The 13624-nt window shown below is 36.9% G+C and overlaps 2 protein-coding genes and 1 long non-coding RNA gene across 6 annotated transcripts; 2 read left to right on the top strand and 1 right to left on the bottom strand.

The window, feature by feature from the left end:
- Window positions 1-1234: 1234 nt before the first annotated feature.
- Window positions 1235-7618, bottom strand: Atg7 (Autophagy-related 7). 3 transcript variants are annotated; one of them, XM_076625323.1, is made up of 11 exons: window positions 7460-7618; window positions 7192-7395; window positions 6638-7103; window positions 6245-6561; window positions 5864-6164; window positions 5452-5799; window positions 5273-5388; window positions 4886-5177; window positions 4404-4813; window positions 3896-4322; window positions 1235-1520 (listed from the first exon to the last, which is right to left on the bottom strand). In XM_076625323.1, exons 2-9 carry the CDS (start codon window positions 7383-7385, stop codon window positions 4748-4750), a joined length of 2100 nt encoding a protein of 699 aa, XP_076481438.1. In that variant the 5' UTR covers window positions 7386-7395; window positions 7460-7618; the 3' UTR covers window positions 1235-1520; window positions 3896-4322; window positions 4404-4747. The 3 variants fall into 3 exon arrangements, with proteins under 3 accessions (XP_076481438.1, XP_076481439.1, XP_076481440.1); XM_076625324.1 differs by having other exon boundaries at window positions 7192-7392; window positions 7460-7613; XM_076625325.1 differs by lacking the exon at window positions 7460-7618 and having other exon boundaries at window positions 6638-7114; window positions 7192-7328.
- Window positions 1520-5248, top strand: LOC143303720 (uncharacterized). Its single transcript, XR_013060304.1, has 2 exons — window positions 1520-3845; window positions 3916-5248. It is a non-coding gene; the product is annotated as an uncharacterized LOC143303720 (long non-coding RNA).
- An 863-nt stretch (window positions 7619-8481) lies between the features above and the next one.
- Window positions 8482-13501, top strand: aux (cyclin-G-associated kinase). Of its 2 annotated transcripts, XR_013060300.1 has the most exons (8): window positions 8482-8707; window positions 9302-9363; window positions 9438-10023; window positions 10087-10874; window positions 10947-11666; window positions 11743-12870; window positions 12965-13180; window positions 13256-13501. XR_013060300.1 is itself a non-coding variant. In XM_033329796.2 (7 exons), exons 1-7 carry the CDS (start codon window positions 8584-8586, stop codon window positions 13070-13072), a joined length of 3516 nt encoding a protein of 1171 aa, XP_033185687.2. In that variant the 5' UTR covers window positions 8482-8583; the 3' UTR covers window positions 13073-13501. The 2 variants fall into 2 exon arrangements, 1 of the variants encoding a protein (XP_033185687.2); XM_033329796.2 differs by having other exon boundaries at window positions 12965-13501.
- The last annotated feature ends 123 nt before the right edge of the window (window positions 13502-13624 follow it).

The raw sequence follows: 13624 nt of genomic DNA, 5'->3' as shown, positions 1-13624 counted from the left end.
CTTCGTTCATTAAAATACCAGAATGAAGCTCGTAACATAATAGAATGATTCAACTATTCCAACGCGAGAAGACTATTGTTTACGGTCGATTACACACTAGACTATTGCGAAAATGACACACTTTAGCTAGCAAACGTTTCGTGATACTGTGAGAAGCGGCTTTAAGAATACAGAATAATCAGACTGACTCCTTTCGACAAGAGGATTAATCGAAACGTGCTCCGAGAGTAGAATGAAATTGTTTTGATGTTTGTTTAATGTTTGTTAATGTTTGTGTTTCGTTTGTTTAACTGTTTGAAATGAAACGTCACAGGAGACTCGTTCGAGGCTCTTGCCAAGGAGTCCGTCGGAGGAGTCGCGAACGCGACGAATCTAAAATAAACGCCGCACAATGTTATCTAATTCGACGCGAAATTGGCATTTCGCAGGAATGCGGGCTCGTACTGGCCTCCTCTCTTCTTACATAGATCCTCAACAACCCTACCGAACAAATTCCATCGATTCGTTCGACGGGCCGTGATTTATCTCGCCGCGGTTAGTCATGGAAACGAGACCTTTTAATCGCCTTCGTGGACTGGGAAATTTCCTGCAGGAAGTGTGAATGCTTCTGGGTAAAAACTTTGGAGCATAACATGGTAAACTGGATATCTGAAAATGATCTGGTTTTAGGTTTCATGGAAATTGGGTTGACGGGTTAATTACGTTTTCTTCACTTTCTTCTATTACCGTAAGATTATAATGCGCAAAAGTTGAAAACTTTTTGTACCTACTAGTATGTAAAATTAACGCGAATTTTACGTATACAGAGTACCGCAGAAAGCATAATCAACAACATCACGTAATCTAAATTCCACGGTCGTAGCCAACACATTCCATTGCCCATAATTTTAGTTTTACTTCCAGTTTTCATTTTGTAACGTAACGTAAGTCTACGCTTTATTACCAAGACAATTTGACACTCGTTAAAACATTGTATTTTATCCTGTAATGTCCTGTACCTTGAAACAGTACAATTAGAATAGCCTTAGCCCTCTATCATAATGCGATCATACTTTGAAATAACAACTGGTGACGGTGACAACTGATTGTTGTACCAGTGATCTATATCGAGCTAAATAACAATCTGCTATGGAATACCCAGTTCAGTTTCCGATCCACTATAAGCTTGATCAATCAACAATCACGAACAATCACCAGCAATCCATTGAAAGCTTAAGTCACGAGGCAAACTGACCTTGCACCATGGTAGCCGCCCTGGAGAGGACGTCCAAGGCGCTCTCGACGGCGGACATCTCTTCTCTCGTACTTCTTCTTCGAGAACTTGAACAAAGGTATCCTTGATCCACCAATTTCACCCTTTTTAGTTTTTATTTCTAAAAGAACTTCACTTGTCCGCGGGATTGAACTTCAGATAGGAAGTGTTTCTCGAGGTAGAGATGCAGCAGGTGTTCGACACACGGGTTGAAATTCCCGCGATAGAACGCTGACGACCACGGCACCGTCACGAGGATCTCTGCTCTCTGGGGACAGAAGTCGAAGTTAACTGTTTGGGGGCCTTCCTCGCGGCCGAAGCCAGTACAAATAAAGTAAAACGGGGATTAAAAAACGTGACATTGTCTGTGGAATGCGGACCCCTCACCAGAGGTCTACCGCCCGCGTCCTCCGCCTCTTCGCGTGCAGCCCACCCGACGCCGCTTCGCGAGTCCCCACGCGTATCCACTCGATCCCAGATCCCACTCCACCCACCGTTAACATACCGACTAGTAATGGCTTCGAATTACTCTCCAATTATTAGATTAGAACAAAAGTTCTTACCACTTTTATATACATATATAGACTTATATATATATTTGATTTGAGATGTATTCAATAACGTATATTATAGTGGATAAGTATTTAGAGACTTGCAGATTATTGCAAGTATATAAAATAGTTCAAATAAAGCTCTTCGTTCTAATTTTCTGATCTTTTATCTCAGGGAACTACATACAATTAGTAGACATTGGTAACATTAATAGTTGGTACTACGTAGTGTAAATAAAAAAGCAATGATCGAAGCTTGATGAAATATATCTGTTCAATATTGACATCTTAGAATGATCGGAATATATGTTTCCAACCATATTCTAAAAGTTTCCATGGACTTTATGAGGTATAAGCTATTTATTAGAGATAAATATAGAAGTTGATCAATGCTCGGTATATTACTTGTTTCAGTTTCAATTTAGCAGAACATTTGGTCGCAATTAAGGCAAGAAGTAAAGAATTAATAATAGAGAGACATTCTCCTGTTATAATGTTGAAAATATAATAAAGATACCAATGTTTTGATTGAATTGCAACAAGTGTCCAAATACTTATGCAAGGTAGTATATATACCATGTGTGACATGTCGTGACATCGAAAATTATATCACCGCTGAAAGAAAGAAAATCCTGTAGGATCTTGTATTTTTTACATACAAAGCTTTATTTAAGGAAATAAACGCTAAGAGGATATTAAGGGTTACTTGATCGGTGATACTTGTGTGTATATTTGTACAGTGATAACTCCGAATTATGTAGGCATGCTCAAAGCTATTACTAGTAACAGCGTTCCTCTTCTTACTCTCGTATCGCGCCTCCTGCTCTCTTTCCAAACTTCCATGCAACCGGCGTCGCAATTTCATTTCTAACAACATAAACAATGCCTCTTAAATAGTACTTTCAACCTATTATTGTGTCTCTCATCGACTCCTTTCTGTTTCCGTGGCAAAAATAAGAATTATCTAAGGTGAATGCATACTTTTCGTACTCGATAGTAATAACAAAAGTGAAATTTTGTTTTTCTAGTGTAATAAGTATACTTAGAAGGACGAGTATTAAAGTCCAATTGGGGTAAAAGGAAGCCAATAATCTGGTAACTTGGATCAAATACTTTTACTCCCACTCCGATATTCTTGCAAGCTTTTTCTAGATTCTTCCTGAAACGTATCTTGTCAACAATATCTTTTTTTAAATACTAATCTCTCGTTGGAATGTAGAGTTACTGATAAATTGAAAAGCTGATAAACATTCAATCGAAGATTACAAGTCAGAGAAGTAAATAATCGTGCCTCGCTAAATGAAATTCATCGAAAGCGATGAATCAACGAAACGCCGGGCACGCGAATTCCAGTCTCATGTAACAACATACACGCAAACGCGCGGGCATAATTAAAAAAGTTCAAATCTGTAACAAACATTTTTCGTAGAAAGCCTGATAAAAGAATAATTTCTGAAAATCACTCTGCATCATTGCTGCAGTTCATGAATTTTTATGTCTCAATCTCATTCTTGTTTTAACAAGACTTAATATTCTAAGAAAAGTTGTTGCACAGGATTCAAACAAAAGGCTATGCATATCAATACAACAATAATATACCTCTGTATCCTCTGCAAGCATGAGAAATTAAAAAAAGAAAGAAATTGGGCCAAAAAGGACAAAGACCAAAGTTAATAGAAAGTAGACGACCGGTGATGATTTTAGTAATTTTCTTACCAACTTTATACATTCTAAGAAAATCTTTAATGTAAAATAAAAATGAGAAAGCATGCATATCAGTGCCGCAATAATACTTCTGTATGTTTCTTCAAACTTGAGAAGTTAGAAAAAATCGTAATTGTGCCGAAAATTGGACTAGAAGAACAAAAAGCAGGATTAATAGAAAGTAGACGGTAAATCGGTAACGATTTTTATAATTTTTTTACCGACTGAGCATAATGAAACGTACCCCTCGTCACTCCGCCCGTCTTGAGGCAAGAATCGATAGAGGAATGCGACGTAGCGTGAAGAAAAAAAAAGGAACGAGCCACGCATTCCTCAAGGTAAATCGAACTTAAGGTGGTTCTTCCCCCCATTTCCATGATTCACTCACCGATGTTTCTGCATTGACAGGCTGACGAACAGAGGATCAAACATCCGGCACGACGTCCGCTGGCACGTCGAGCCAACGCACAGTACGTATTTTCATTGAAAACGATGGAAAATCTAATGGTATGCGGTCGAACACACAAGGAACACAGGCTCTTTGACACACGAGAGCCAGCCTCGATTCCCCACTACTTAAACATTACGCTGGAATGTCTGGTATTCGTCCGTCGAGGCGCTCTCTAGCGGGAAGATTGCCAGAGGCACAAACGCGCGCCACGCCGACCGTATAAATACAGTTCAAACTCCCTCTTTTCCCTCCATCAATTATGCCTACAATTTCATATAATTCTTTCTTAGCAAACAAAATTTTTGAAGGGCTAATTCTTCTTAGATTTCTTTTAAGCTTGAGTTGAGCTTAAGTCTCAATTAGTCTGTAAACCAAGGATTATTAAGGAACAACAGTACTATAGATGATTTTTCTAAATATATATAGGGGATGTAGAATAGAATACCTGTCTTTCTTTCAGTTTTCAGGCAATTCAAATGTTTTATTCAACATATTTAGCATTAAAAACAAATTCAGAGGCGTAACCTCTTGTATACTTTTCTAATATTTGCATAAAATCTGTATACACAAGTCATGAGCGTAATAAGACATATCTTGCAATGAGATTTTGACATACATTAATGTCAAATGTCAACACAATGATAAAAAAATTAAAATAAAGCGATTGCAATTAACGAATATGGATATTAGATTATAAATTCTTCCAATGCTTTTTATGTGGTAAAATTGAATTCTTTAAATATTGTATTACAAGAACTAGAATTTTGTTAAAGAGAAAAATTCGCATATTTAAGGTATCACATCATTTCCATCATCCTCATCGTCATCGCTTATGCTATCCAACGCGTAACAAAGCTGTAATTAAAAATTTAATAAAAAATTGACAAAATTGAACGATTCAACATAAAATTTTTGGGATATATGTACCTCGTCTAAATCGGGCCTCTTAAGTATTTGCTCCAGTCCTGATAATTTTTCTAAATAATTCGGTATATTACACGCGTCCAAAACAAAAGATAAACCCCGATTTTTATATTCCGCGATAATGGGCACGGAGCAAGCTGTGCAGGATGTAAATCTATGAGTAATCGTTAAGTGAGTATCGTAATTCCACAGGGAACCTCGTATCGTATGCGGTATACATCCCAACAAGCCTACAAATTCTGTATCGCTTGGGCTAATATCTCTGCTGTTACCCACCAACGCTGCAGCCTCGATTCTGTTACATACAAAACAATAAACTATTAATTATAGGCAATTGAAATATATTTAACTTTTATTTGTATTAAAGTTTGTATTATTTTTTTTTTTTACCCTTGAGAGTGCTGCAACAAAGCTACCAATAACTCGACTGCTAATCCTGCAGCAATCTGTGATAAACCCGGCCTGCTAACTGTGCATTGCTGATCCAATGTTCTGTCAGTTTGTGACTATAGAATAAAATAACTTTTATAAAAAGAATAACAATCGTAATAATTTTATGATAGACTTACATTTCCAGGCTGTGTTACATCGTTACAAAAATAGCAACCAAGGTCCATACCACGGGGATTCCTAGCATCCAAGTCTGGTGAATCTGGACTAGTGAAATTTCGAGTACCGTGCCTCTGTACTGTATAAGAATCAAAACCCAAGGCTGCATTGATGGCAATCTTGTTCTTAGCAGCGCAGAGAACCGTAGGTAGCCACCTGGCCTCTCGAGAATCCAATAGAAGAAAGACAACGTCGCTCTTCTCGACAAGTTCTTCCAATTTTTCCAGGGACTGCTTCGTAGAATCCAGCATACTTTTACCAACAACATGCCCGGGCATTGGAATGTGTAAAACTACACCTTCTGCATTCTATGTTATTAGTAAAATTAATTTAACAAAGCATCGATGAAATTAAAGATTTTTATGTACTCACTATGCTCGGTCGGATGTTCAATAAAGCGTCCTTAGCTGCATATGCTTTATACTTATGCTTCACAGCGTCCTGGTGACTGTACAAACTTTGTCGCACTGTGTTGCTATGAGATACGTTGGAGCTATCGACGAAAGTTATGTTATTAACTCCCCAACCTAGGAGAACTCTTGCTACGGAACAACCTAAGGTTCCAGCGCCTAATAAAAGACACTTAAGATTACAGATCTTTTCTAAATCTAGGTCAGGAGCAAGACGCCATTTCATTAGCTTCAAGTTCAGATTGATAGCTCTGTCTGACAATCTGATAGAAGATAAAAATGCCACTGAAATATTTGATATGTGTGCTTATCGTTAGTATTTAATTTTTTTTTAAATAATTACTTGGTTGGATCCATTGTATTAGATAAATTAACTATGGTGGGACCCAATTTATCGTTTGAGTTGCTTTCCCAACCCACCAGATGACTCATAAATAAAGCATCTCTTATGTCTTTATAATTTTCATATTCTTTGGTCTTAAGTTTAAAAACAATACTTTTCTGTGCTTTATTCCCTCGTATGGAAATAAATTTAATGTTTTTTGAAAAATAATGTATAGGACAATGCCAACATAAAAGGCATAAAAGATTACGTAAAGGCCAACCTGGATTGGAAGTCATACATGGGTCATAAAATGCAAAATATATTTCACTATATTCCTAGAAAAATAGGTAAATATACATATATAAAAACAATTGTATTGTATTTTTATATAAAATAAATCTTTTAATATACTTGTGATTGCTTTTCCCTTGCATTAATTGTTTCTACTCCTGTTGCCAAGTCAATAATACTCAGTTTACCTTCTTTTGATATTGAAACTGTAAAATAACTTTTTGTCCTGCTATCTAATTGTAAGAAATGTTGAGACAAATCTTCTACTTGTTTGGCTGTGAATTCTTCATTAATTGATTGTGGAGATCCTTGATAATACATTTCAGGCAATTTCAATGGAGTGGGATGTGCAACCCAATAATAAAATTTATATTTTTTTAAATCTGAATAAGCCAAGACTAAAAACAATGACAATTTCCATGGGTTTTGCAATATTGTTCCATCTTGAATATTATTTATAATATCCTTTCCCATGGAGTCGATAAATTGTTCAGGATTAATTTGACGAAATGCTTCAAAAGTATTTGTATTAATCATATGTCCAAAGCAAAGAACCGATGAATTATTATTTAATGTCTCCAAGTCTCTAAAAATTACCTATATGGAATTAACTCTGACAGATATTTGAAATACAATGGTCGAAATAATAAATTATGTCACAGACATAAACTTACTCATTGAACGATGTGAAATCCAACACCAATGGATTGGTGTTGTCTTCGTTTAACGATTGCAGATTATAATTTCCCCATAGATTGACACTTTTCTCATCAAGTTTGAATTTGTCAATCTTTAATTCCACAAATTTTGCCCAGAAGGTGCTGTCTGTAGAAGATCTCAATTTTGTAAATTTTACAAATTTCGCCATTCTCAAACTTCTGAAAATGATTGAACCATTCAATAAAAATACGTTATCAAGATGATAACAATAACAAGACTCACAAGTATATATTACAAGTTCCAAAGCACGACCACTGGGTCTGCTTATCTCAAAAACTCGCACGGTATTATTTACTCTATTATCGATAATGAATTGAACTAGTAGTACAGGGCGAAAAAATTCATAGAATCGAAGGAAAAGCAATTAATCATCGCATCAGGTCGCGATTTTAAGAATTTTCTACACGCATGCGCGTGTTTCGTACAAACTAATAAATTGCACTCTTTTCAAAAACCAAGTAGTAGAAAATTTTCTTTAACTTTCTCTCTGGAGATTACCTGTAATACAAAATAATATTTTTTCTTATAATTATTATTATAGTAATAACTTATTATGACTTGTTAATTCCTAATATTCAACTGGTAAAAGAAGAAATTATTTATTTTCAGAAAAGCCATAAGTGTTAAAAATTGAACTGTAAAATAAAAATTAGCTTGGACCATTTCAATATTTTTAAATTTTTAATATTTTATATCCTATTTGTATGTATCACGCATATTTGTGATTACTAATTGTACATATAGATTGTTAATTAATTATAGATTATCATACAAATTGTTATCAGTTTTCTAATCATGAGGATATAAAGATGTGAGTTAGCGATAAAGGAAAGTGATATAAGAATGAAAAGAGAACGCTGCACAGAGGCCTCTTGTGTCCTCATCTAATAACGTACGCACATTTATATAGTAAATAATTAAGTATAACACTAATCAACGAGCGACGCCTCCATGCAGCGTTCTCTTTCTGCTCCCATATCGAATCCACTTACACGGTAACATATGACTCGCGTACTCTATCTTTATATCTCTATACATCTAGTACACAGAAATGTCATTGATACGGTACTGTCGGATCATCACTAATTATAAATATAGCTCCAATTTACCCTTCACTTTCTAAATTAACATTATCGCACAGTAATTACGTTAACTTGTTAATTAACGAAATAATTAATTTGTGTGAAAGTAATAGAGATTGTTATCATTTTTAGAATACAAAAATACCACTGATACGGCACTGTCGGTGACGTCAGAAAGACAGTATGGCCGGACAGCATCGGCTGTCTGCATTGTAACGTACAGAAACGCTTTCTGGGGGTTCGACGGGATATTTTAAAAGAAATATGTCAGATTATTTAAGATCCGCTCTGGGATACTTGAACGGAGCCACAAATACCAATGAATACGTCGGACAAATACTGGAAATCAACAATGTGAAATTACGTGTGACCAGATTACTCGCCGAGGGTGAGTCTGTCAACCCTTCTAGCACTCCACTGTCACACAATTCCACATCCTAATTAAAACATTTCCATATTATAACCGTTTTTAATTATAGAATAAAAATACTTGTTTTTTGATGCAATTTAAACTATATAAAACAATAGCTGACACTGTGCCAACACTGTATATTATTCTCCTCTTGACATGTGTCAAATGTGTTTTGACATTCAGCTATGCAATGCTAGTGAACCAGTTTGCTATATCTAGAATGTTTTTAAAAACAGCCGATTAACTAAGATATATGCATTCAAATACCTATATATTATTGGCAGGTGTTGCTATATACTTTACTTGAATATATAATTCATTCTCTAAATTTAATATAGTTTGTTATAATGAAAACATAAATGAATTAAGATTGAGACAAGGAACTATATACAATTGCTTTTCCATGGTAAAGGATTGCTGATTCATTCAGAAATATCGATATTTAAAAAACATCACTACTGAGATAAAAGTTTTATGTGTAAACTTTATCATACATTTCTCTAGTACTTCAGACTATATTTCTTTCTAAATTATTTATTCTGGTCAATATTGAAATACTTGTATCAACAGGTGGTTGGGCTTTGGTATTTGCAGTTGAAGACATAAATACAGGGAAAGAGTATGCACTTAAGGTAAATCACTCATCCATTTACATTATTCTAAAGTAGCTACAGAAGGTTATACTGATCTGCACTTATTCTTCCAGAGGCTTATAGCAGTTGATGAAGATGCTAACAGAAGTATTATGCAGGAGATAGAGATTTTGCAAAAACTATCTGGCCACCCAAATATAATTCAGTATCTCTATGCTCAGCGTTTCGAACGCGAGGATCGTCAAGGATACGAGTATTTATTAGTAACGGAATTATGTCCTGGAGGTACAGTCGCAGATGCGCTCAGAAATTTATCGACGAATTCTCTGACTCTCGCTCAGATCTGTAAAATAGCCTACCAGGCTACAAGGGCTGTGCACCATATGCACAGTCAGCAACCTGAACCACTAGTACACAGGGACATAAAATTAGAGAATTTTCTAATCGGGAGCGATGGTCTGATCAAGCTCTGCGATTTTGGTAGCACTTCCAATCAGCAAATCTTGCCAAATCCATCTTGGAATGCTCAAAAACGCGCCACTTTGGAGGATCAGATGGCAAAATATACTACACCCATGTATCGAGCTCCAGAGATGATGGATACATGGAACAATGAGCCTATTGGTCCTCCAGTTGATTGTTGGGCGCTTGGATGTATAATATACTCTCTAATAACACTAAGGCATCCATTTCCTGAAGGTATTCAATTCATATCATGTTAATAGTAGAGTCGGTTCTTATTTAATTTCGTTTCATTCACAGGTAATAAGCTCGCAATAGTTAATGGCAAGTACACTTCACTTCCGCCTAATCCTCGTTTAGCCTGTTTACACGACATAGTAAAAGGATGTCTCGATGTGTCTCCGATACGAAGGCTGACTACATCAATGATTTTGGAGCGGTTAGCAGCGATAGCCGAGTCAAACAATTTTGATCCTAGAGAACCCCCGAAAGTGGAAGTTTCAGTGAAGACTCCACCGCCTCCCAGACCTACTCAACCACCTAGCACACCCACTCCGCCACCGAGACCATCTCCTCCGGTAAACGTACTACCTCCAAAGTCTACTCCAGCGACTCAAACTGCAGTCGCCAAGATCCCCGTAGCTCAATCGACAGGCCTATTTAGCTCATTGAAAGGCGGTGCTGGCAGCATTTTGCGAAACTTGAAGGATACTTCGAGCAAAGTGATGTACTCTATGCAACAGAGCATGGCCAGAACTGAATTAGATGCCAGTTACTTAACGTCGCGTATATTAATCATGCCCTATCCAGCAGATGGAATAGAGTCTGCCTATAGAGCTAACCATGTGGAAGATGTAAGAGCATTTTTACAAGCTCGACATCCTCCGCCAGCTCGTATACAATTGTATAATTTATCTCGGGGTCGACCAAACGTGTCTAGACTTCCTGGTAGACATATCGACTGTTCTTTCGCCTATGCTTCCTCGGATTCTAATGCCCCGCTGTTGTCAGCCCTCTATCAGATATGTCAGGATATTTATCGATACCTGAATGCCGATTTTAATCACATCGTAGTGTTGTATTGCAGTGTGAGTATACTTTGGAGCCTCTTAGATTAATTAGAAGCCATAATATTTTTTAATGTTGCTTCCTTCTTTTAGGATGGATATAGAGCCAGCGCCACGATCGCGTGTACTTTACTAATATACGCTAGAGCATTCTCTACATCTGAAGAAGCCATAGCGATGTTCATAACAAGGCGACAGCCTCCCCAGCTGCAACCCTCGGAATTACGCTGTATTAATTATATGAGTTTGCTGAGTACCGGTGTACAGCCTCATACAAAGCCTCTAGCCCTTTGTTCCTTAATAATTAAGCCTGTTCCACTATTTACTAGGGCAAAAGATGGTTGTAGACCTTATGTTGATATTTATAGTAACGGAGCTTTAGTATTTTCCACTAAGCGACCAGAATACGAGGACATAAAACTGTTTGGAATGATGAAGGGAAAGGTTCAGTTGGCACTTGGCAATGCTACCGTTAGAGGAGATGTTACCTTAGTCATATTCCACGCCAGGCAGCAGCTGGGTCGAATGATAGGAATTAAAATTGCCTCTGTTCATTTTCATACTGGTTACATACCACTTAGTGAATCTGCTTTAACGTTCAAGAAGAAGGATCTCGATGATGCGCCTGAAATAGGCGGGAATTTCAGTGTTATTTTAAATATCATGATGGCTGAGGAGAATCCAAAGATGGCAAGAGTTCCAGCTCCTTGGGAAGCGGAAATATCCTCGAAATTGGAACCAGATCCATTATTCGGATCTACTTTGGAAATGGAAGAAACTTTAGAGAGCTTTAGAATCTCTAAACCAGAAGAGGTAAGTTATAGAAATATTTCTATTAAAAATAATTAAAGTTTAGAGATTTTATGATATTTTAATGTAAAAATGTTAGATTCAGAGAGAAGTAACGACTCCGCAACCAGTCGAAGCACAAAGCAACGTTAATGTACAACAAGAAGTACCTCAACAGCCAGTAGAGGACATAGAAGAGCAAATAAAAGAAGAAATCAAGTTACAAGAAGCAGATTTATTGAACCTAGGAATGCCAGACACCAGTACCTTGAATAATACTGCGCAGGCTACAGTGAACCCGGGATTAGATATTTTTTCTAACTCGTCAAATTTAACTAGTCAAAAAGAAAGTGATCTCTTAGGAGGCTTCGGTGATTTTATTCAACAAGAAACGAAAAACACCGTGCCCACTATTACCGATCCTGTCCAAAACGATCTACTATTTGGACACGATCAGCCTACTACTAAGAATGACAATGCTAATAATAATTTGAACAATTTGTTCTTCAATCATAGACAGCCTACTACTAAGCAAAACCTTAACGATTTATTTGATCCACTCGGTGGAAACACTGCGAATTTTTTAGGAAGTATGCAAGGTTCTAAACCAAATAACACGAAGCCTCTATCCGAGGAAAACTTTCCAAGAAATTCGAGCGTTCCGAACTTTGCAGCTCAAAACAAGGATCCCTTCGCGAGTCTTGCTAGCTCCCTGGGAGCTGGATTAACGTCCAGTTGGAATGGAACGCCGAGGAACTCTAATACTCCACAATCCGCTAGCCCCGCTCCAGCTAGCACACCGATACACTCTAGCCCCAATACGCACAGGAACGCAACTAACGAGACCAATACCGCTGCTGCTGCTGCTGCTGATACCGGTGCAACAGGCAATAAAACAAGCAAACCGAGTGGAGATGCCTTCGAGGATCTATTGGGCAGTCAAGGCTACAATTTCTTCAGTTCGAGGAAAGCAGAGAAAGACAGCCCAAAGACAATAAATCAAATGAGAAAAGTAGGAGCTGCTAAGAATATGGATCCAGATAGATTGAAGATTGCCGAATGGACAGAAGGAAAGAAGGGTAATTTAAGAGCCCTTCTTTGCTCGTTACATACGGTTCTCTGGCCAGAAGCTGACAGATGGCAACGGTGCGAGATGCATCAGTTAGTTTCTGCTGCGGATGTAAAGAAAGCTTATAGGAAAGCTTGTTTGGCTGTGCATCCGGATAAGGTATTATTCAAAATCTGAAACTATCGAGTAAAATGTTAATATAGATATGAACAACGATATCGTTTCTAATCCTTTTTCATACTATTCTTTATAGCAAGCAGGAACGGCTAACGAGAACATTGCAAAGTTAATTTTCATGGAACTGAACAATGCTTGGAGTACATTCGAGAACGATGCGTCGCAACAAAACCTATTTAGTTAATTATTCCGATCTGACTGTTATATACTTGTTATGTCCACGAGTTAAGGTAGTTCCTAGCGGAAAGAGAGACCCGAGAATATTATTAATTATTATTAATTATTATTAATTGTAAGATATTGACTATATTATTATTATTGGTAAGACATGACTCTCCGTGTTACATTCCGACTAATGTTATCTCAGCTGTAGCGGAAGAAGAAAAAAGAAGAAGCAATTAAGGGATTATAGTGAATGCAGATTTTCGAAAAAGCTGCATCTGAATGGCTACCTATGTACATGCATCTTCTTATCATATGAAAAAAGCCTTGTAAGATCACTTAAAAAAAGGGGAACTGTATTAGACGTAACTGCGGCATAACGTGTATATGTATATAAGGCAAAATGTAAATTAAGGAAGATTCCAAATATATAAAGATATTTTCCGGCCGACTACAGTCTCTTCCATATTCCACCGTCCATCCACTGTCTATTTAACCAAGACTTCTTAAACATCTAACAAATTCCAAATAATTTTAAATACCATTTTTTGTAACTTTTTATACAATAAAAAAG

This window comes from Bombus vancouverensis, chromosome 16, assembly GCF_051014615.1.
Source record: "Bombus vancouverensis nearcticus chromosome 16, iyBomVanc1_principal, whole genome shotgun sequence".
Taxonomy (NCBI): Eukaryota; Metazoa; Arthropoda; class Insecta; order Hymenoptera; family Apidae; genus Bombus; species Bombus vancouverensis.
The sequence above is the reverse complement of the archived record's forward strand: the minus strand, read 5'-3'. Positions and strand labels throughout refer to the sequence as shown.